Source organism: Ranitomeya variabilis, chromosome 3 (genome assembly GCF_051348905.1).
Source record: "Ranitomeya variabilis isolate aRanVar5 chromosome 3, aRanVar5.hap1, whole genome shotgun sequence".
NCBI lineage: Eukaryota > Metazoa > Chordata > Amphibia > Anura > Dendrobatidae > Ranitomeya > Ranitomeya variabilis.
Window position 1 is genome coordinate 77664528 of NC_135234.1, and position 24187 is coordinate 77688714.

The 24187-nt window shown below is 43.3% G+C and overlaps 1 protein-coding gene across 1 annotated transcript in view; it reads right to left on the reverse strand.

Annotated features, from left to right (window-relative positions):
• Positions 1 to 24187, reverse strand: part of ITGAE (integrin subunit alpha E) — a 179764-nt gene that overhangs the window by 27512 nt on the left and 128065 nt on the right. The window contains exons 20-23 of the mRNA XM_077294231.1: positions 23858 to 23983; positions 23061 to 23134; positions 22845 to 22977; positions 19158 to 19259 (exon numbers count right to left, since the gene is read on the reverse strand). Coding sequence (XP_077150346.1) covers positions 19158 to 19259; positions 22845 to 22977; positions 23061 to 23134; positions 23858 to 23983 — 435 coding nt within the window. The remainder of the gene's footprint in view (positions 1 to 19157; positions 19260 to 22844; positions 22978 to 23060; positions 23135 to 23857; positions 23984 to 24187) is intronic.

A 24187-nucleotide genomic window follows, 5' to 3' on the forward strand; every position in this document is an offset into this window, starting at 1 on the left:
TTGGTTTCATTTTTTCACAAATCAATAGAATGAAAATAAGAAACTTTGTCATACATCTTATCAGAGAAATCTGCTTCTTTCTCCTCCTGAACTGAACTTGAGGCAAACATTCACACGTTCAGTATTTGGTCAGTATTTTACCTCAGTATTTATAAGTCAAAACCAGGAGTGGGTGATAAATACAGAAGTGGTGCATATGTTTCTATTACACTTTTCCTCTAATTGTTCCACTCCTGGTTTTGGCTTACAAATACTGATGTAAAATATTGATCAAATACTGAGCGTGGCTTTAATTTCCCACATTCTCAATTCATGGATGAAAATCTACCATTATTAAATACTGATTTTCCCACTTAGGCTCATGCACATGTCAGTGATTCTCTTGTATGAGAAAATTGGTCCTAGTTTCATCAAAGTATCATCTGAGTTTGGTCCCAGTGTCATCAGTGTTTTTGATCAGAGTTTCTTCCAATTTTGATCAGTGTTTCAGTTTTTACTAGGGTTGAGCGACTTTCATTTTTTTAAGATCGAGTAGGGTTTTGGGAAACCCGATTTTGTCCAGAGTCGAGTCGAGTGCAGTCGGCCGATTATCGCTAAAAGTCGGGGATCGACCGAAACACGAAACCCAATGCAAGTCAATGGGGAAGCATAGTCGGCAGTGAGTGGAGGCCAGGAAAACACCTACAGTGCCCATTTTAATGCCAAAAACATCCATTCTTGTTTCTGAAGCTTGCCAATCTTAATTAACTGTATAATAATAGTTGGGCATAGGGAATTGGGGGAAAGTTGTGGGGGGAGTAGGGCTGGCTCAAGTTTTTCGTGGGCCCAGGAAATGCGGACTACGTCACGGCGGTGTTGCAGGGAAAGGTAAGTATTTAAACGTTGCAAGTGCTGTGATCCTGAGCAAGCAGGGGGGGGCCCACTCGTTCGCATTGCCACTGGCACAGGGCCCCTCAAAGTACGGCGGTGTGTTTGCATGGCGGGGGCGCCTCCCACCAGCAGCGACACTTTTGCGTACTCTGAGGGGCCCTGTGCCAGTGACGTCGCCAACGAGTATGCCCCCCCACCTGATGAAGGAACCTGCACTTTCATCTGCACCTTCCTCTTTGTCCCTGTGTAAGGTGGTATAACATGCGGGAAGGGGAACCTTACTTTCAGCAGGGTCAGATTCTGGCTGTGTAGAGTACAAGGGGAATGTAGTGGTCTAGGTCAATGTACCAGCAGACTCATTTAGCAGTGGCTGGGCAATGGGCAGGAAACAGATATAGGGCCAAAGAATAAAGTAGGCTACATGCAGTTCAAAATTGGTAACAGGACTAAACAGGCGGCATTGCTTTGTTCAGTGGAGTAGCAAACCCAAGAGCAGCAGACACTGTTTCAAGGGCCTAACCACACTAGTAGGCCAAATGCAGTTTAATATCTGATAGTATAGGGCGAAAGCCAGAATGTGGAAGCTCAGCTTTGTTCAGTTGAGGACAACACCAGGGAGGGGCAGACACCTTTAGTAGGCCGGAAAAGCCTATTGCATTTTTTAAAATGGTAATTTGGAGCAGAAGGTTGAAGCTCAGCTTTATTTAGTTGAGGGCAACACCAGGCAGGGGCACACAGACAGACACCTTTAGTAGGCCGGAAAAGCCTATTGCATTTTTTAAAATGGTAATTTGGAGCAGAAGGTTGAAGCTCAGCTTTATTTAGTTGAGGGCAACACCAGGGAGGGGCAGAAGCCGTTAGTAGGCCCTAACTAGGCCCTAACCACCATTTTTTTTTTTTAAAACCACTTAATGAGAGCCGGAAGGTTGAAGCTCAGCTTTATTTAGTTGAGGACAACACCAGGCAGGGGCACACAGACAGACACCTTTAGTAGGCCGGAAAAGCCTATTGCATTTTTTAAAATGGTAATTTGGAGCAGAAGGTTGAAGCTCAGCTTTATTTAGTTGAGGACAACACCAGGCAGGGGCACACAGACAGACACCTTTAGTAGGCCGGAAAAGCCTATTGCATTTTTTAAAATGGTAATTTGGAGCAGAAGGTTGAAGCTCAGCTTTATTTAGTTGAGGACAACACCAGGCAGGGGCACACAGACAGACACCTTTAGTAGGCCGGAAAAGCCTATTGCATTTTTTAAAATGGTAATTTGGAGCAGAAGGTTGAAGCTCAGCTTTATTTAGTTGAGGGCAACACCAGGGAGGGGCAGAAGCCGTTAGTAGGCCCTAACCACCATTTTTTTTTTTTAAAACCACTTAATGAGAGCCGGAAGGTTGAAGCTCAGCTTTATTTAGTTGAGGACAACACCAGGCAGGGGCACACAGACAGACACCTTTAGTAGGCCGGAAAAGCCTATTGCATTTTTTAAAATGGTAATTTGGAGCAGAAGGTTGAAGCTCAGCTTTATTTAGTTGAGGGCAACACCAGGGAGGGGCAGAAGCCGTTAGTAGGCCCTAACCACCATTTTTTTTTTTTAAAACCACTTAATGAGAGCCGGAAGGTTGAAGCTCAGCTTTATTTAGTTGAGGACAACACCAGGCAGGGGCACACAGACAGACACCTTTAGTAGGCCGGAAAAGCCTATTGCATTTTTTAAAATGGTAATTTGCAGCAGAAGGTTGAAGCTCAGCTTTATTTAGTTGAGGGCAACACCAGGGAGGGGCAGAAGCCGTTAGTAGGCCCTAACCACCATTTTTTTTTTTTAAAACCACTTAATGAGAGCCGGAAGGTTGAAGCTCAGCTTTATTTAGTTGAGGACAACACCAGGCAGGGGCACACAGACAGACACCTTTAGTAGGCCGGAAAAGCCTATTGCATTTTTTAAAATGGTAATTTGGAGCAGAAGGTTGAAGCTCAGCTTTATTTAGTTGAGGACAACACCAGGCAGGGGCACACAGACAGACACCTTTAGTAGGCCGGAAAAGCCTATTGCATTTTTTAAAATGGTAATTTGGAGCAGAAGGTTGAAGCTCAGCTTTATTTAGTTGAGGGCAACACCAGGCAGGGGCACACAGACAGACACCTTTAGTAGGCCGGAAAAGCCTATTGCATTTTTTAAAATGGTAATTTGGAGCAGAAGGTTGAAGCTCAGCTTTATTTAATTGAGGGCAACACCAGGGAGGGGCAGAAGCCGTTAGTAGGCCCTAACCACCATTTTTTTTTTTTTAAACCACTTAATGAGAGCCGGAAGGTTGAAGCTCAGCTTTATTTAGTTGAGGACAACACCAGGCAGGGGCACACAGACAGACACCTTTAGTAGGCCGGAAAAGCCTATTGCATTTTTTAAAATGGTAATTTGGAGCAGAAGGTTGAAGCTCAGCTTTATTTAGTTGAGGACAACACCAGGCAGGGGCACACAGACAGACACCTTTAGTAGGCCGGAAAAGCCTATTGCATTTTTTAAAATGGTAATTTGGAGCAGAAGGTTGAAGCTCAGCTTTATTTAGTTGAGGGCAACACCAGGCAGGGGCACACAGACAGACACCTTTAGTAGGCCGGAAAAGCCTATTGCATTTTTTAAAATGGTAATTTGGAGCAGAAGGTTGAAGCTCAGCTTTATTTAGTTGAGGACAACACCAGGCAGGGGCACACAGACAGACACCTTTAGTAGGCCGGAAAAGCCTATTGCATTTTTTAAAATGGTAATTTGGAGCAGAAGGTTGAAGCTCAGCTTTATTTAGTTGAGGGCAACACCAGGGAGGGGCAGAAGCCGTTAGTAGGCCCTAACCAAAGTTGAAGGCCAAATGCAGTTTAATTTCTGATACTATAGGCCGAAAGCCAGAAGGTGGAAGCTCCGATTTAGACAGTGGAGGACAATTTGAATTAGGGACTGCAGACAGACTTAGTAGGCTGTCCCCTGTGGACCATGCATCCACCACATTAACCCATTGCGCCGTAATGGACACGTAATCTTCCGTGGCCATGCCTACAGGTCCATGCGTCTGTTGTCAGGTGCACCTTTGTACTCACAGATTGCCAGAGTGCATGGACAATGCGGTCTTCTACATGCTGGTGGAGGGTTGGGATGGCTTTTCTCGCAAAAGAAGTGTCGACTGGTTAGCTTGTAGCGTGGTACAGCGTAGTCCATCATGGCCTTATTAATAGTAAATAAAATATATAACTAGGCTCTATGAACTTTTAAATAGGTTCCAGGGGTACACGGGCAGCATTGGTGTGGTCAGTGTAGGAGTATTGCAAGTAGGGGCTGCAGACAGGCTATCAAAGGCCTAAAATAACAAACAGTAGGCAGTCATGGCAGTTTTACATCGGTTACATGGATACACAGGCAGGCACTCCAGGCAGCATTGTGGTCAGTGGAGGAGTATTGCAAGTAGGGGCCGCAGACAGGCTATCAAAGGCCTAAAATAACAAACAGTAGGCAGTCATGGCAGTTTTACATCGGTTACATGGATACACAGGCAGGCACTCCAGGCAGCATTGTGGTCAGTGGAGGAGTATTGCAAGTAGGGGCCGCAGACAGGCTATCAAAGGCCTAAAATAACAAACAGTAGGCAGTCATGGCAGTTTTACATCGGTTACATGGATACACAGGCAGGCACTCCAGGCAGCATTGTGGTCAGTGGAGGAGTATTGCAAGTAGGGGCCGCAGACAGGCTATCAAAGGCCTAAAATAACAAACAGTAGGCAGTCATGGCAGTTTTACATCGGTTACATGGATACACAGGCAGGCACTCCAGGCAGCATTGTGGTCAGTGGAGGAGTATTGCAAGTAGGGGCCGCAGACAGGCTATCAAAGGCCTAAAATAACAAACAGTAGGCAGTCATGGCAGTTTTACATCGGTTACATGGATACACAGGCAGGCACTCCAGGCAGCATTGTGGTCAGTGGAGGAGTATTGCAAGTAGGGGCCGCAGACAGGCTATCAAAGGCCTAAAATAACAAACAGTAGGCAGTCATGGCAGTTTTACATCGGTTACATGGATACACAGGCAGGCACTCCAGGCAGCATTGTGGTCAGTGGAGGAGTATTGCAAGTAGGGGCCGCAGACAGGCTATCAAAGGCCTAAAATAACAAACAGTAGGCAGTCATGGCAGTTTTACATCGGTTACATGGATACACAGGCAGGCACTCCAGGCAGCATTGTGGTCAGTGGAGGAGTATTGCAAGTAGGGGCCGCAGACAGGCTATCAAAGGCCTAAAATAACAAACAGTAGGCAGTCATGGCAGTTTTACATCGGTTACATGGATACACAGGCAGGCACTCCAGGCAGCATTGTGGTCAGTGGAGGAGTATTGCAAGTAGGGGCCGCAGACAGGCTATCAAAGGCCTAAAATAACAAACAATAGGCTCATTGCAGTTTTACAGCGGTTACATGGATAGACGGGCAGGCAGCTTGGTGGTGAGTGGAGGAGTATTTAAAGTAGGGACCGCAGACAGGCTATCAAAGGCCTAACATAACAAACAATAGGCTCATGGCAGTTTTACAGCGGTTACATGGATACACGGGCAGGCAGCTTGGTGGTCAGTGGAGGAGTATTTAAAGTAGGGACCGCAGACAGGCTTCAAAGGCCTAACATAAGAAAATGGGCTGGCTGTAGGCACTTTATAATTGGTTCCAGGGGTACACGGGCAGCAGTGGTCTGGCCAGTGGAGGACTAGTGGAAGGAGGGACCGCCGACAGGCTTCAAAGGCCTAACATAAAAAAACGGGCTGGCTGTAGGCACTTTATAATTGGTTCCAGGGGTACACGGGCAGCAGTGGTCTGGTCAGTGGAGGACTAGTGGAAGGAGGGACCGCAGACAGGCTTCAAAGGCCTAACATAAAAAAATGGGCTGGCTGTAGGCACTTTATAATTGGTTCCAGGGGTACACGGGCAGCAGTGGTCTGGCCAGTGGAGGACTAGTGGAAGGAGGGACCGCAGACAGGCTTCAAAGGCCTAACATAAAAAAATGGGCTGGCTGTAGGCACTTTATAATTGGTTCCAGGGGTACACGGGCAGCAGTGGTCTGGCCAGTGGAGGACTAGTGGAAGGAGGGACCGCAGACAGGCTTCAAAGGCCTAACATAAAAAAATGGGCTGGCTGTAGGCACTTTATAATTGGTTCCAGGGGTACACGGGCAGCAGTGGTCTGGTCAGTGGAGGACTAGTGGAAGGAGGGACCGCAGACAGGCTTCAAAGGCCTAACATAAAAAAATGGGCTGGCTGTAGGCACTTTATAATTGGTTCCAGGGGTACACGGGCAGCAGTGGTCTGGCCAGTGGAGGACTAGTGGAAGGAGGGACCGCAGACAGGCTTCAAAGGCCTAACATAAAAAAATGGGCTGGCTGTAGGCACTTTATAATTGGTTCCAGGGGTACACGGGCAGCAGTGGTCTGGTCAGTGGAGGACTAGTGGAAGGAGGGACCGCAGACAGGCTTCAAAGGCCTAACATAAAAAAATGGGCTGGCTGTAGGCACTTTATAATTGGTTCCAGGGGTACACGGGCAGCAGTGGTCTGGTCAGTGGAGGACTAGTGGAAGGAGGGACCGCAGACAGGCTTCAAAGGCCTAACATAAAAAAATGGGCTGGCTGTAGGCACTTTATAATTGGTTCCAGGGGTACACGGGCAGCAGTGGTCTGGTCAGTGGAGGACTAGTGGAAGGAGGGACCGCAGACAGGCTTCAAAGGCCTAAAATAACAAACAATAGGCTCATTGCAGTTTTACAGCGGTTACATGGATAGACGGGCAGGCAGCTTGGTGGTGAGTGGAGGAGTATTTAAAGTAGGGACCGCAGACAGGCTATCAAAGGCCTAACATAACAAACAATAGGCTCATGGCAGTTTTACAGCGGTTACATGGATACACGGGCAGGCAGCTTGGTGGTCAGTGGAGGAGTATTTAAAGTAGGGACCGCAGACAGGCTTCAAAGGCCTAACATAAGAAAATGGGCTGGCTGTAGGCACTTTATAATTGGTTCCAGGGGTACACGGGCAGCAGTGGTCTGGCCAGTGGAGGACTAGTGGAAGGAGGGACCGCAGACAGGCTTCAAAGGCCTAACATAAAAAAACGGGCTGGCTGTAGGCACTTTATAATTGGTTCCAGGGGTACACGGGCAGCAGTGGTCTGGTCAGTGGAGGACTAGTGGAAGGAGGGACCGCAGACAGGCTTCAAAGGCCTAACATAAAAAAATGGGCTGGCTGTAGGCACTTTATAATTGGTTCCAGGGGTACACGGGCAGCAGTGGTCTGGCCAGTGGAGGACTTGTGGAAGGAGGGACCGCAGACAGGCTTCAAAGGCCTAACATAAAAAAATGGGCTGGCTGTAGGCACTTTATAATTGGTTCCAGGGGTACACGGGCAGCAGTGGTCTGGCCAGTGGAGGACTAGTGGAAGGAGGGACCGCAGACAGGCTTCAAAGGCCTAACATAAAAAAATGGGCTGGCTGTAGGCACTTTGTAATTGGTTCCAGGGGTACACGGGCAGCAGTGGTCTGGTCAGTGGAGGACTAGTGGAAGGAGGGACCGCAGACAGGCTTCAAAGGCCTAACATAAAAAAATGGGCTGGCTGTAGGCACTTTATAATTGGTTCCAGGGGTACACGGGCAGCAGTGGTCTGGCCAGTGGAGGACTAGTGGAAGGAGGGACCGCAGACAGGCTTCAAAGGCCTAACATAAAAAAATGGGCTGGCTGTAGGCACTTTATAATTGGTTCCAGGGGTACACGGGCAGCAGTGGTCTGGTCAGTGGAGGACTAGTGGAAGGAGGGACCGCAGACAGGCTTCAAAGGCCTAGCATAAAAAAATGGGCTGGCTGTAGGCACTTTATAATTGGTTCCAGGGGTACACGGGCAGCAGTGGTCTGGTCAGTGGAGGACTAGTGGAAGGAGGGACCGCAGACAGGCTTCAAAGGCCTAACATAAAAAAATGGGCTGGCTGTAGGCACTTTATAATTGGTTCCAGGGGTACACGGGCAGCAGTGGTCTGGTCAGTGGAGGACTAGTGGAAGGAGGGACCGCAGACAGGCTTCAAAGGCCTAAAATAACAAACAATAGGCTCATTGCAGTTTTACAGCGGTTACATGGATAGACGGGCAGGCAGCTTGGTGGTGAGTGGAGGAGTATTTAAAGTAGGGACCGCAGACAGGCTATCAAAGGCCTAACATAACAAACAATAGGCTCATGGCAGTTTTACAGCGGTTACATGGATACACGGGCAGGCAGCTTGGTGGTCAGTGGAGGAGTATTTAAAGTAGGGACCGCAGACAGGCTTCAAAGGCCTAACATAAGAAAATGGGCTGGCTGTAGGCACTTTATAATTGGTTCCAGGGGTACACGGGCAGCAGTGGTCTGGCCAGTGGAGGACTAGTGGAAGGAGGGACCGCAGACAGGCTTCAAAGGCCTAACATAAAAAAACGGGCTGGCTGTAGGCACTTTATAATTGGTTCCAGGGGTACACGGGCAGCAGTGGTCTGGTCAGTGGAGGACTAGTGGAAGGAGGGACCGCAGACAGGCTTCAAAGGCCTAACATAAAAAAATGGGCTGGCTGTAGGCACTTTATAATTGGTTCCAGGGGTACACGGGCAGCAGTGGTCTGGCCAGTGGAGGACTAGTGGAAGGAGGGACCGCAGACAGGCTTCAAAGGCCTAACATAAAAAAATGGGCTGGCTGTAGGCACTTTATAATTGGTTCCAGGGGTACACGGGCAGCAGTGGTCTGGCCAGTGGAGGACTAGTGGAAGGAGGGACCGCAGACAGGCTTCAAAGGCCTAACATAAAAAAATGGGCTGGCTGTAGGCACTTTATAATTGGTTCCAGGGGTACACGGGCAGCAGTGGTCTGGTCAGTGGAGGACTAGTGGAAGGAGGGACCGCAGACAGGCTTCAAAGGCCTAACATAAAAAAATGGGCTGGCTGTAGGCACTTTATAATTGGTTCCAGGGGTACACGGGCAGCAGTGGTCTGGCCAGTGGAGGACTAGTGGAAGGAGGGACCGCAGACAGGCTTCAAAGGCCTAACATAAAAAAATGGGCTGGCTGTAGGCACTTTATAATTGGTTCCAGGGGTACACGGGCAGCAGTGGTCTGGTCAGTGGAGGACTAGTGGAAGGAGGGACCGCAGACAGGCTTCAAAGGCCTAACATAAAAAAATGGGCTGGCTGTAGGCACTTTATAATTGGTTCCAGGGGTACACGGGCAGCAGTGGTCTGGTCAGTGGAGGACTAGTGGAAGGAGGGACCGCAGACAGGCTTCAAAGGCCTAACATAAAAAAATGGGCTGGCTGTAGGCACTTTATAATTGGTTCCAGGGGTACACGGGCAGCAGTGGTCTGGTCAGTGGAGGACTAGTGGAAGGAGGGACCGCAGACAGGCTTCAAAGGCCTAAAATAACAAACAATAGGCTCATGGCAGTTTTACAGCGGTTACATGGATACACGGGCAGCTTGGTGGTGAGTGGAGGAGTAGTGCAAGGAGTGTCTGTCCCAGTACTCCCAAAATATAAATAGATGTTAATGTCTCGCAAAACAACCAAAACAAAAAAAAAGGTGGCATACTTAGGTACAGGGGTGGGCTCATCTGCTGAGTTTCTGACATAGTAATTTGGCAGTAACTATTTAATGGTGCCAATATAGGACACAGACACAGACTACTTTAAGTTGCATCATAGATGTCTACAAATTTGTATTGTCAGTGCCAGACATTGAATGATGTCAGCGAATAGACTAAAGATTGGTGGAGCTGTGCGACATAATTTTGCATGTGGTAGAGCACATTTTGAGCTGGGGTAGGGGGGAACTCTCTAGAGGCCGGCGGGACCGCCCCAGGGCCCCTCATGTTACAACGGTGTGTCTGACGTTGGGTGCGCACCACCACCGCCAGAGACACTACATTGTACTATGAGGGACCCAGTAGCAATGCCGTCAACCAAAAGCGAGCACACCCACCTCTTCAGACAAACAGCAGTCTCACGGGTGCTTGCGCCAAGTCGCGATACCACGGCCCCGTGTGGGGAGTTTGGCCATTTAGGGAGGTGTAAACATGTCGTATGCTGTACAATCAGCTGCAGCAAATTAGACATTAGAAAAGTAATTCACAGGCAAGAGCCTTTCATAGGAAAGCTAGGTGTCGGCCGGGCAAGGTGGGGCAAAAGATTTCGAAATCCAGTTGTGGTTCATTTTAATGAATGTTAGATCGTCAACATTTTGGGTAGCCAGACGAGTCCTTTTTTCGGTTAATATTGAACCTGCAGCACTGAATACTCTTTCTGATAGGACACTTGCTGCCGGGCAAGCAAGCTCCTGCAATGCATATTCTGCCAATTCTGGCCAGGTGTCTAATTTGGAGGCCCAGTAATCAAATGGGAATGACGGTTGAGGGAGAACATCGATAAGGGATGAAAAATAGTTAGTAACCATACTGGACAAATGTTGTCTCCTGTCACTTTCAATTGATGCAGCAGTACCTGTCCTGTCTGCGGTCATAGCAAAATCACTCCACAACCTGGTCAGAAAACCCCTCTGTCCAACGCCACTTCTGATGTGTGCACCCCTAACACTCCTAGTCTGCTGCCCCCTGGAGCTCGTGTGAGAACGATCACGTGCGCTGTGTGCTGGGAATGCCTGAAGCAAACGGTCAACAAGAGTTGATTGTTTGGTTGCTAATATTAGTTCCAAGTTCTCATGTGGCATAATATTTTGCAATTTGCCTTTATAGCGTGGATCAAGGAGGCAGGCCAACCAGTAATCGTCATCGTTCATCATTTTCGTAATGCGTGTGTCCCTTTTTAGGATACGTAAGGCATAATCCGTCATGTGGGCCAAAGTTCCAGTTGTCAAATCTCCGGTTGTGATTGGTTGAGGGGCAGTTGCAGGCAAATCTACGTCACTTGTGTCCCTCAAAAAACCAGAACCCGGCCGTGACACGCAACCAATTTCCTGTGCCCCCGGGAAAGGTTCGGCATTAAAAATATACTCATCCCCATCATCCTCCTCGTCCTCCACCTCCTCTTCGCCCGCTACCTCGTCCTGTACACTGCCCTGACCAGACAATGGCTGACTGTCATCAAGGCTTTCCTCTTCCTCTGGTGCAGACGCCTGCTCCTTTATGTGCGTCAAACTTTGCATCAGCAGACGCATTAGGGGGATGCTCATGCTTATTACGGCGTTGTCTGCACTAACCAGCCGTGTGCATTCCTCAAAACACTGAAGGACTTGACACATGTCTTGTATCTTAGACCACTGCACACCTGACAACTCCATGTCTGCCATCCTACTGCCTGCCCGTGTATCCTCCCACAAATAAATAACAGCACGCCTCTGTTCGCACAGTCTCTGAAGCATGTGCAGTGTTGAGTTCCACCTTGTTGCAACGTCTATGATTAGGCAATGCTGGGGAAGGTTCAAAGACCGCTGATAGGTCTGCATACGGCTGGCGTGTACAGGCGAACGTCGGATATGTGAGCAAAGTGCACGCACTTTGAGGAGCAGGTCGGAGAACCCAGGATAAGTTTTCAATAAGCACTGCACCACCAGGTTTAAGGTGTGAGCCAGGCAAGGAATGTGTTTCAGTTGGGAAAGGGAGATGGCAGCCATGAAATTCCTTCCGTTATCACTCACTACCTTGCCTGCCTCAAGATCTACTGTGCCCAGCCACGACTGCGTTTCTTGTTGCAAGAACTCGGACAGAACTTCCGCGGTGTGTCTGTTGTCGCCCAAGCACTTCATAGCCAATACAGCCTGCTGACGCTTGGCAGTAGCTGGCCCATAATGGGACAACTGGTGTGCAACAGTGTCATCTGCCAATGGAGTGGTTGGCAGACTGCGTTCTGTGGAAGAGCTGTAGCTTCTGCAGGAGGACGAGGAGGAGGAGGAGGAGGGGGTGCGAACGCCTACAGCCAACTGTTTCCTAGACCGTGGGCTAGGCACAACTGTCCCTAAATTGATGTCGCCTGTGGACCCTGCATCCACCACATTCACCCAGTGTGCCGTGATGGACACATAACGTCCCTGGCCATGCCTACTGGTCCATGCATCTGTAGTCAGGTGCACCTTTGTACTCACAGATTGCCTGAGTGCATGGACGATGCGCTGTTTAACATGCTGGTGCAGGGCTGGGATGGCTTTTCTGGAAAAAAAGTGTTGACTGGGTAGCTCGTATCGTGGTTCAGCGTACTCCATCAGGGCTTTGAAAGCTTCGCTTTCAACTAACCGGTAGGGCATCATCTCTAACGAGATTAGTCTAGCTATGTGGGCGTTAAAACACTGTGTACGCGGATGCGAGGATAAGTACTTCCTTTTTCTAACCAGAGTCTCATGTAGGGTGAGCTGGACTGGAGAGCTGGAGATCGTGGAACTTTCGGGTGTGCCGGTGTACATGGCAGACTGAGAGACGGTTGGAGACGGTATTGTTTCCGCCGGTGCCCTAGATGCAATATTTCCTCCTACAAAACTGGTGATTCCCTGACCCTGACTGCTTTTGGCTGGCAAAGAAACCTGCACAGATACTGCCGGTGGTGCGGAAAATGGTGGCCTTACAGTGACGGAAGGGATGTTGCGTTGCTGACTAGCTTCATTGGCCGAGGGTGCTACAACCTTGAGGGACGTTTGGTAGTTAGTCCAGGCTTGAAAATGCATGGTGGTTAAGTGTCTATGCATGCAACTAGTATTTAGACTTTTCAGATTCTGACCTCTGCTTAAGCTAGTTGAACATTTTTGACAGATGACTTTGCGCTGATCAGTTGGATGTTGTTTAAAAAAATGCCAGACTGCACTCTTCCTAGACTCGGATCCCTTTTCAGGGATTGCAGACTGAGCTTTAACCGGATGGCAACGCTGTGCTCCAACAGGTTTTGGCTTTGACACGCGTTTTGGGCCAGATACGGGCCCGGCAGATGGAACCTGTTGCGATGTTGATGCCTGCTGCGGCCCCTCCTCCACCTCCGCTTCTGAACTACTGCCGCCTGCACCCTGTTCCCCCAATGGCTGCCAATCGGGGTCAATAACTGGGTCATCTATTACCTCCTCTTCGAGCTCGTGTGCAACTTCGTCTGTGTCACTGTGTCGGTCGGTGGTATAGCGTTCGTGGCGGGGCAACATAGTCTCATCAGGGTCTGATTGTGGATCTGTACCCTGAGAGGGCAATGTGGTGGTCTGAGTCAAAGGAGCAGCATAGTACTCTGGCTGTGGCTGTGCATCAGTGCACTCCATGTCAGAATATACTTGTAATGGGCATGGCCTGTTAAATGTTTCACTTTCTAAGCCAGGGACGGTATGTGTAAAGAGCTCCATGGAGTGACCCGTTGTGTCGCCTGCTGCATCCTTCTCTCTTGTTGTAGTTTTTGCTGAGGAGGACAAGGAAGCGACTTGTCCCTGACCGTGAACATCCACAAGCGACGCGCTGCTTTTACATTTACCAGTTTCGGAAGAGGAGGCAAAAGAGCTAGAGGCTGAGTCTGCAATGTAAGCCAAAACTTGCTGTTGCTGCTCCGCCTTTAAAAGCGGTTTTCCTACTCCCAGAAAAGAGAGCGTTGGAGGCCTTGTGTAGCCTGACGATGAAACTGGCTCCACAGCTCCAGACTTAGGTGGAATATTTTTATCCCCACGACCACCTGATGCTCCACTACCACTACCATCATTACCAGCTGACAATGAACGCCCACGACGACCTCTTGCACCAGACTTCCTCATTGTTTTAAAATCTTAACCAAAGTAACTTTATTTGTTGCTGTCAAACAACTTACACGGTGAGCTATAACTTCAGTATGATTTCAATATCCCTTAACAGGTTGGTGAGACCACAAGGAAAATCAGGCACAATGTTACACACTCTGTTTTCTGTGGCACAAAATCACAGAGATGACACACACGCAGGACTGTCACTCAAGCACTAATGTCAATATTAATCTCCCACCTAATTTATTTATTTTTTTTTCTCAGGGAGACTTTAGAAACCAAATAATATTAAAAAAAAAAAAAAAAAAAAGGCTTTCTATGGCCCACAATTAGAGAGAGAGAGGTGGCACACCCAGGAGTCAAGACTGGCGCACAAGCTGAAAGGGCAATATTACTCTCCCACTGTTTTTTTAAGTTTTTTTTTTATTTCAGGGAGACTTTAGAAACCAAATAATATTAAAAAAAAAAAAAAAAAAAATAGGCTTTCTATAGCCCACTGAATGAGAGAGAGAGGTGGCACACCCAGGAGTCAAGACTGGCACACAAGCTGAAAGGGCAATATTACTCTCCCACTGTTTTTTTATTTATTTTTATTTTTTTTTCAGGGAGACTTTAGAAACCAAATAATAAGAAAAAAAATAAATAAATAAATAGGCTTTCTATAGCCCACTGAATGAGAGATAGCACACACAGCAGTGGCACACAAGCCCTGACTGAGGCCAATATTTTTCTCCCACTGATTGATGTAGTGTTTTTGTGTTGAGGTAGATTTTAGAACACAAATCAAGGAAAAAAAAAAAAAATGCTTTCTATGGCCCACTGAATGAGAGAGAGGTGGCACACCCAGGAGTCAAGACTGGCACACAAGCTGAAAGGGCAATATTACTCTCCCACTGTTTTTTTATGTATTTTTTGTTTTTTAAGGGAGACTTTAGAAACCCAATAATATTTAAAAAAATAAATAAATAGGCTTTCTATGGCCCACTGAATGAAAGGGAGAGAGGTGGCACACCCAGGAGTCAAGCCTGGCACACAAGCTGAAAGGGCAATATTACTCTCCCACTGTTTTTTTATGTTTTTTTTTTTTTTTCAGGGAGACTTTAGAAACCAAATAATATTAAAAAAACAAAAAAAAAAATAGCCTTTCTATGGCCCACTGAATGAGAGAGAGAGGTGGCACACCAAGGAGTCAAGACTGGCACACAAGCTGAAAGGGCAATATTACTCTCCCACTGTTTTTTTATGTATTTTTTGTTTTTTAAGGGAGACTTTAGAAACCCAATAATATTTAAAAAAAAAAATAAATAGGCTTTCTATGGCCCACTGAATGAGAGGGAGAGAGGTGGCACACCCAGGAGTCAAGACTGGCACACAAGCTGAAAGGGCAATATTACTCTCCCACTGTTTTTTTATGTTTTTTTTTTTTTTTTTCAGGGAGACTTTAGAAACCAAATAATATTAAAAAAAAAAAAAAAAAAAAATAAATAGCCTTTCTATGGCCCACTGAATGAGAGAGAGAGGTGGCACACCCCGGAAAGGGCAATATTACTCTCCCACTGTTTTTTTAGGTTTTTTTTTTTTTTTCAGGGAGACTTTAGAAACCAAATAATATAAAAAAAAAAAAAAAATAAAATAGGCTTTCTATAGCCCACTGAATGAGAGATAGCACACACAGCAGTGGCACACAAGCCCTGACTGAGGCCAATATTTTTCTCCCACTGATTGATGTAGTGTTTTTGTGTTGAGGTAGAATTTAGAACACAAATCACGGAAAAAATAAATAGGCTTTCTATGGCCCACTCAGTGAGAGATGGCACACACAGGGATGGCACTGTAGCAGAAATGCCAATCTTAATCTCCCACAAAAAAAACAAAAAAAAAACAGGGACTGTCCTACAATTACTATCTCCCTGCAGTAATCTAAGCCAGGTATGGCAGGCAGCAATAGGAGTGGACTGATGCACAAATTAAATAAAAAGTGTGGACAAACAAAAAAGATAGCTGTGCAGAAAGGAAGGAACAAGAGGATATGTGCTTTGAAAAAAGCAGTTGGTTTCCACAGTGGCGCACACACAGCAATACAGCTATCACGGAGCCTTCTAGGGCAGCCCAATGAGCTACAGCGCTGAGGGGAAAAAAAAAAAAAATAGCTTCCACAGTCCCTGCACACCGAAGGTGGTGTTGGACAGTGGAAATCGCTGCAGCACAAGCGGTTTGGTGGTTAGTGGACCCTGCCTAACGCTCTCCCTGCTTCTGACGAAGCGGCAGCAACCTGTCCCTAAGCTCAGATCAGCAGCAGTAAGATGGCGGTCGGCGGGAACGCCCCTTTATAGCCCCTGTGACGCCGCAGACAGCAAGCCAATCACTGCAATGCCCTTCTCTAAGATGGTGGGGACCAGGATCTATGTCATCACGCTGCCCACACTCTGCGTTCACCTTCATTGGCTGAGAAATGGCGCTTTTCGCGTCATTGAAACGCGACTTTGGCGCGAAAGTCGCGTACCGCATGGCCGACAAGCACAGGGGTCGGATCGGGTTTCATGAGACGCCGACTTAGCCAAAAGTCGGCGACTTTTGAAAATGATCGACCCGTTTCGCTCAACCCTAGTTTTTACCATTAGAGTTTGGTCAGAGCTTCATCAGTTTTTTTAATCAGAATTTTATCTGAATTTGGTCCGAGTTTCATCAGTGTTATGATCAAAGTTTCATCTGAGTTTGGTTCAAGTTTTATCAGTGTTATGATCAAAGTTTCATCTGAGCTTGGTCCAAGTTTTATCAGTGTTATGATCAGAGTTTCATCTGAGTTTGGTCCAAGTTTTATCAGTGTTATGATCAAAGTTTTATCTGAGTTTGGTCCAAGTTTTATCAGTGTTATGATCAAAGTTTTATCTGAGTTTGGTCCAAGTTTTATCAGTGATATTAATCAGAGTTTCATCTGAGTTTGGTCCGAGTTTCATTAGTGTTTTTGATCAGAGTTTCATCTGAGTTTGGTCCAAGTTTTATCAGTGTTATGATCAAAGTTTCATCTGAGCTTGGTCCAAGTTTTATCAGTGTTATGATCAGAGTTTCATCTGAGTTTGGTCCAAGTTTTATCAGTGTTATGAGCAAAGTTTTATCTGAGTTTGGTCCAAGTTTTATCAGTGTTATTAATCAGGGTTTCATCTGAGTTTGGTCCGAGTTTCATTAGTGTTTTTGATCAGAGTTTCATCTGAGTTTGGTCCAAGTTTTATCAGTGTTATGATCAAAGTTTCATCTGAGTTTGGTCCAAGTTTTATCAGTGTTATGATCAAAGTTTCATCTGAGTTTGGTCCAAGTTTTATCAGTGTTATGATCAAAGTTTCATCTGAGTTTGGTCCAAGTTTTATCAGTGTTATTAATCAGGGTTTCATCTGAGTTTGGTCCGAGTTTCATTAGTGTTTTTGATCAGAGTTTCATCTGAGTTTGGTCCAAGTTTTATCAGTGTTATGATCAGAGTTTCATCTGAGTTTGGTCCAAGTTTTATCAGTGTTATGATCAAAGTTTCATCTGAGTTTGGTCCAAGTTTTATCAGTGTTATGATCAAAGTTTCATCTGAGTTTGGTCCAAGTTTTATCAGTGTTATTAATCAGGGTTTCATCTGAGTTTGGTCCGAGTTTCATTAGTGTTTTTGATCAGAGTTTCATCTGAGTTTGGTCCGAGTTTTATCAGTGTTATGATCAAAGTTTCATCTGAGTTTGGTCCAAGTTTTATCAGTGTTATTAATCAGGGTTTCATCTGAGTTTGGTCCGAGTTTCATTAGTGTTTTTGATCAGAGTTTCATCTGAGTTTGGTCCAAGTTTTATCAGTGTTATTAATCAGGGTTTCATCTGAGTTTGGTCCGAGTTTCATCAGTGTTTGTGATCAGAGTTTCATCTGAGTTTGGTCCGAGTTTTATCAGTGTTATGATCAAAGTTTCATCTGAGTTTGGTCCAAGTTTTATCAGTGTTATTAATCAGGGTTTCATCTGAGTTTGGTCCGAGTTTCATTAGTGTTTTTGATCAGAGTTTCATCTGAGTTTGGTCCAAGTTTTATCAGTGATATTAATCAGAGTTTCATCTGAGTTTGGTCCGAGTTTCATTAGTGTTTTTGATCAGAGTTTCATCTGAGTTTGGTCCAAGTTTTATCAGTGTTATGATCAAAGTTTCATCTGAGCTTGGTCCAAGTTTTATCAGTGTTATGATCAGAGTTTCATCTGAGTTTGGTCCAAGTTTTATCAGTGTTATGATCAGAGTTTCATCTGAGTTTGGTCCAAGTTTTATCAGTGTTATGATCAAAGTTTCATCTGAGTTTGGTCCAAGTTTTATCAGTGTTATGATCAAAGTTTCATCTGAGTTTGGTCCAAGTTTTATCAGTGTTATTAATCAGGGTTTCATCTGAGTTTGGTCCGAGTTTCATCAGTGTTTTTGATTAGAGGTTCATCTGAGTTTGGTTCGAGTTTCATCAGTGTTATGATCAGAGTTTCACCTAAATTTGGTCCGAGTTTCATTAGTGTTATGATCAGAGTTTCATCTGAGTTTGGTCCGAGTATCATTAGTGCTTTTGATCAGAGTTTCTCCTGAGTTTGGTCCGAGTTTCATCAGTGTTGTTGATCAGAGTTTCATCTGAGTTTGGTCCGCGTTTCATCACTGTTATGATCAGAGTTTCACCTGAGTTTGGTCCTAGTTTCATGAGTGATATGATCAGAGTTTCATCTGAGTTTGGTCCGAGTTTCATCAGTGTTATGATCAGAGTTTCATCTGAGTTTGGTCCGAGTTTCATTAGTGTTATGATCAGCGTTTTCCCTGAATTTGGTCCGAGTTTCATCAGTGTTACTAAGATCAGAGTTTCACCTGAGTTTGGTCCGAGTTTCATCAGTGTTATGATCAGAGTTTCATCAGAGTTTGGTTCGAGTTTCATCAGTGTTATTAAGATCAGAGTTTCACCTGAGTTTGGTCCGAGTTTCATCAGTGTTGAGATCAGAGTTTCATCTGAGTTTGGTTCGAGTTTCATCAGTGTTATGAGCAGAGCTTCATCTGAGTTTGGTCAATGTTTCAGTTCTTACCATTAGAGTTTGGTCTGAGTTTCAACAATTTTTTTCTAATAAGAAACAAAATATGTTTCTCGACCTACTCCTATCAGACTGTGAAAAACGGACATCATTTGGATGGCATCCTTGTGGCGTCTGATTTTCTAACAGACGCATAAACTTTCATTGCCAAGTTTGATCCGACACTCAGCATCCATTCACTCGATCATCAAAAAAATCATAGACATGTGAACAGGCCCATAGATTTATCATAAGTGAGAGTGCTATCTGAAAAAAACACATATAGTGAAAATCTGATGTGCAAATGAGCCCTTACTGTGATAGTACAGTACAGTAGCTGAAAGTTGGTGCTTATAAAGTTCTGTGGAGAGTTTAGAGGGGAGGAAGAGGGAAGAGGAGGTAAAGGACGACACAAACATTCTGCTGCAAGTTCTCCTGAAACCACGATTACACGTTAAGCTCCTGGTTATTCAATTTATGACTTTGGAAAAAACATTAGTTGACTGAATGTGATTGAGAAACTTACAGTGGAAGCTTCAAACACAGGATGTGATATTCCACAGGACATTGTAGAATTAGATGATGGAGTGATTTTGGGAGCAGAACATTTGACCCCAGGATTATTAGCCTAAAAATGAAAGACAAAAACTTTAAAACGGTTGACCACAATTCATTAAAGAACTAATAATAATGCATCACTTTGAAGCAGTCTTGTTTCAGGAAACAATACATGTACATTACCTGCAATGTATATATTTTTTGTATTAAGGCATCTAATAAATGTGTACACAGATCATTGTGAATGTAGGACAAACTGCGATATCGCCTATTGTGACTGGTGGATCCTGTGTTATCAGCGGTATATAGAGGTGTTACCTGCGGTATATAGAGGTGTTACCTGTCATTGTAATCCTGCCTCTGGTGATAAGTAAACTACTCTAAACTGTTCCTGAAAGGGCTAAGAGAATGAATCTGAAAAAGTAGGAGTCTCGCTGACAAAATCATACGAGGGCTTGTTTCTTGTGGGACTTTTGAATGCTATCATTCATTTTACTATAAGGTGTACTGAAAAATGTGAAAAAAATTCCAAGTGAGGGAAAACTGCAACAAAAAAAGACAATTCCACAATTGTTTTTTGGGGTTTTGTTTTTCAGTGTTCATTCAGCAGTTAAAATGACCTGGAAATTTGATTCTCCAGGTCAGTATAATTGCGGCAATACTAAACTTGCAAATTATTTTTTTTATTTGTGCAGTGGAGAAAAATTCAGAAATTCGCATAAAAAAAAAGAGAAAAATTAGCTCGAGTTGCCATTTTTCAAAACACGTAGTATTTTTATTTTTTGGTCAATGGAGATTTTTTGCAATGTGACCTGATGTCTCTATTGATGCTACTTTGGAGTGGATACAATAGTGTGATCACTTCTTAATGCATTTTTTATGGAGTTGCGGCAGCCAAATTCTGGCAATTCATTTTTTTTTCTTTTTACAGATTATACCGATTGGGTTAATTATTTTTTTTATTTTGATAAATTGGACTTTTCCGATCTTCATACTGATTACCAAATATGTGTATTTTTTTGTTATCTACTGTACATTTCTTTATTGTTTATCTATTTTATTTTTTTACACTTTTTAAAATATTTTTCTTTACATTTTACTTTATTCCTTATTCCCTTTAAGGCACTTGAACCTGCAATTGTCTGATCGCTTCTACTACATACAGCAATATCACAGTATAGTGGTGTATAGTAAAAATCACTCACAGGCTGGATGTCACAAGAAGTGATCACAAGACAGACACGCAGGCCCCTGACTGTCATAGCGATCCATTGCCAGTGGAAGCCAATAATCAGTAATTGACAGCAGTATTTAAGAAATTAGCCCATTACTTGCCAAATTAGCTATTTTCTTTTTTTTTTTTATATGACAGATTTTTAATGATTTGGGTCCTAATGAATCAGAAGCATAATTTGCAAAATTTTTTCAAGTACGGATTTTTCAGAAAAGGGCGTCCCAATATTCAATTAAAAATGACAATGACATGATTTCCTATTTTGTAAACATTCATTTTACAAACACAACACAAAAAATTGGACCTAGTTATAAAAATTATAAAATCTTAGGTGCTAGAAACTAAAGATTAGGCGTCCCAAAAAAAGGACATTGGTAGATAATGGGTTAACAAAATGTGTTGTTTTTTAATTTTACTAATTTCATTTTTTTTCACTACTAAAGTAATAAACAAAAATTGAACCTGCTTTGTATCCTCATAATCATACAGACTTGGAGAATCATGTTGCAAAGTCACTGCAACCACATAGTGAACTCAGCAAAAACAAAACTCAAAAAAACTATTACGGAACTGTGTTTTCTTTTTTTTTACTTTTCACCACACTTGGATTTTTTTTACATTTTCCAGTTCATTATATAATAATAATAATAATAATTTTATTTATATAGTGCCAACATATTCCGCAGCGCTTTACAAATTATAGAGGGGACTTGTACAGACAACAGACATTACAGCATAACAGAAATCACCGTTCAAAATAGATACCAGGAGGAATGAGGGTCCTGCTCACAAGCTTACATCCTATAGGAAAAGGGGAGACACGAGAGGTGGATGGTAACAATTGCTTTCGTTGTTCGGACCAGCCATAGTGTAAGGCTCGGGTGTTCATGTAAAGCTGCATGAACCAGTTAACTGCCTAAGTATGTAACAGTACAGACACAGAGTGCTATTAACTGCATAAAGTGTATGAGAACATGATGAGAGGAACCTGATTATGGTTTAAGGTATTGTATGGTAAAAAGTGGTGTGTGGAGTGGTGTGTGTGGGGGCTGCAGTGCACTCGTCCTTTTGGTAAGGTCCGGCTTCCATCTGTGTATGCCTTTGCATACCATGTGCATAACTTGAAGAAATGCGTTATAACTAATGACACTATTACTGCACTTTAGAATTTGGAGGGTTAAATGCATATTATGGCAATAATATAGATATACAATTGATTACAATTTAATTAATTCACATTATATCAATTCACATTTTGGCACATATATACGTTTCAATATATATATATATGTATATTTTTTATTATTTATACTCACAGTTATTTGCTTGATGTATTCATTCAGAGTGATTGTTTTTTAGCTTTCTCACATATGATTTTGCAAATTTTGTGTTGATTCACTAATTTCACCAATTATTTATAAATATATATACACATATATAGATATTTATTTTTGCTTTTTTTAATATATTATATAGATATATTCATTTTGCATTTGTTAAATATTCACTTGGATTATTAATTATTATATATTTTTTATTATATTGTACATCTCTCACATATATTTATATGTTTATTTAATTTTTCCAATAGTATATCAATTAGGTGCTTGCATTTGTATTATTTATATGTAAATTTTGTCTCCAATTCTTCTGCATATGTTATTATATTTGCACATTATGGCCGGTTTATGACTGTGCTTCTAATATTTAAATAACCCTGATTGTAATCGCATTAGCACTTTATTTGGTCTATTGTCATTTTTGTTGCCAGTCCATTTTTGTGTACCACAGCCCCCCACATACAGGCTATATATTTATATATATATATATATTTTTTATATTTTTTAAAAATAATATATATTCAGTTATTTTAACGGTTAAAATTCTAATTAAATAATGATAATTGTTGTGTTATGTCCTTTTAATACAAATAAAATGAATTTGATTAAAATTATTCATTGAGTTGTCAGTAGATACTTTCTTTGGGTATTTGTATGGTAAAAAGACTGGTGTAATTCAAAGTTACCATCCCCCTAAAAAAAAACAAGCCTTCATGTATCTATGTCTATGGAAAAATAAAAAGTTAAGGGTTTTGGAACAAGAGAAGAAAAAATGAAAGCTCAAACACACAAAAAAATATTTAAGAGTTAATAGGAATGTATAGGACTAGAAAATATGTTATTGCAGCTCGTTTCTATTCACCTCAGTTAAGGAGAGCTGCAATACCACACATAACCTGTGGACAGGAGTGGTGCTGTTTTTGAAAGTAAGCAGCTTGTTTTTTTTTTTTTAAACAGTGGACAACTTGTCTACACAATGAAATATATACTGGTTGTCAATTATATAACAAAGAAGCCATAGATGACAGGCTAAACTTCTGTAGCGCCGGATCTTAATGTAGTGTTTTTATTTCTCATTTACCGGTTTGATCAGGGTGAAGAGCAGATTTTCTGGATAAACGAGTGTCACGTTTGTCATGTAAGATTGATCCCCAGAGTTTGTAAGGGTCAGTGTCGCAGTCACATCTTTGGTATATCCAATAATCAGGTCATTTCTGAAAATAAAAAGATGGTGAATATTAGTCAACATTATTGATAGTTTTTGAGGTTCTATTACCATAATTGTCTCCATTCTTACCGCGACAGCAGGGTGGTCAGAGACAAGCTCGGGACACATATTTCCTTGTTGTTGCAGTTCTTTTCATATGGTAGCTACATAAATACAACAGAGGTTTCAATAATAGGATCTGTCATTAACATTTTACCATAAAGTACAAAATATTTTACACAAAAGTCACAAAAATGTTGCATATCGTAGGCAGGTCATAGCTGTCTTAAAAAGACATGGAACAGTGCATGCTGGGATAGTCAAATGAGTTATCATCAGTGAAACAAGCATCATCAGTGACCTCCGTGTCAAGGGCTGGGCTAGTGTCTGCTCTACTGAGCATGCGTCAGTTGTCAATTCTGACATATGCTCAGTAGGAGCTTGTCACTGTGCAATATTGTTTTCAATGCATAGTGACAGTGCGCTCCCTTGCCAGCTCTGATGAAAAGTGATGAGCCGGCAAAAAAAACAAAAGAAACAAAAAAACGTTTCGGTCATACAATGACCTTCATCAGTTAGACAGATTGCAGTTCGCTGCTGATCTTAAGTGTACATTATTGCCTGTAACCCTGTGCACACTGCAATCTGTTTGACTAATGAAGGTCATTGTATGATCGAAACGTGCCAAGTTTTCTACAAAATTTACATGGGATAGGATCCTAATTGGGGACCTAACACAGGAGTGTCATAATTACCAATTTCAATTTAAAAATAAGACATCAAGATAGTTTATTATTCCACCTAATAATAATCCTGGCTATTTCTAGGATTATCAGTCTTCTCTTGCTACCAGAGAAAATTGTTAATTTTTATTACAATGTTTTTACCTGAATGTAAGTATAATTTTGGTCATAGAAATCCATCACTGGTGGTGGGAGATCACTTCGTAAGTCAGAATTCAGAGAATAGGATATCTTGAATGTGATATCACTGAAACAGTCGTAGGTACAAGGCTGGAGAGTAGAAAAGAGAATTTCACATTTGCATAAGGTCACGAAGGTTATCTGTTCGACTGTGTGCAAAATACATGACACTGTACATATCAGACACATGTGAAATGCACCAGAGCTGTCTACAACCCCTGGCAAAAATTATGGAATCACCGGCCTTGGACGATGTTCATTCAGTTGTTTACGGTAATTTTGTAGAAAAAAAGC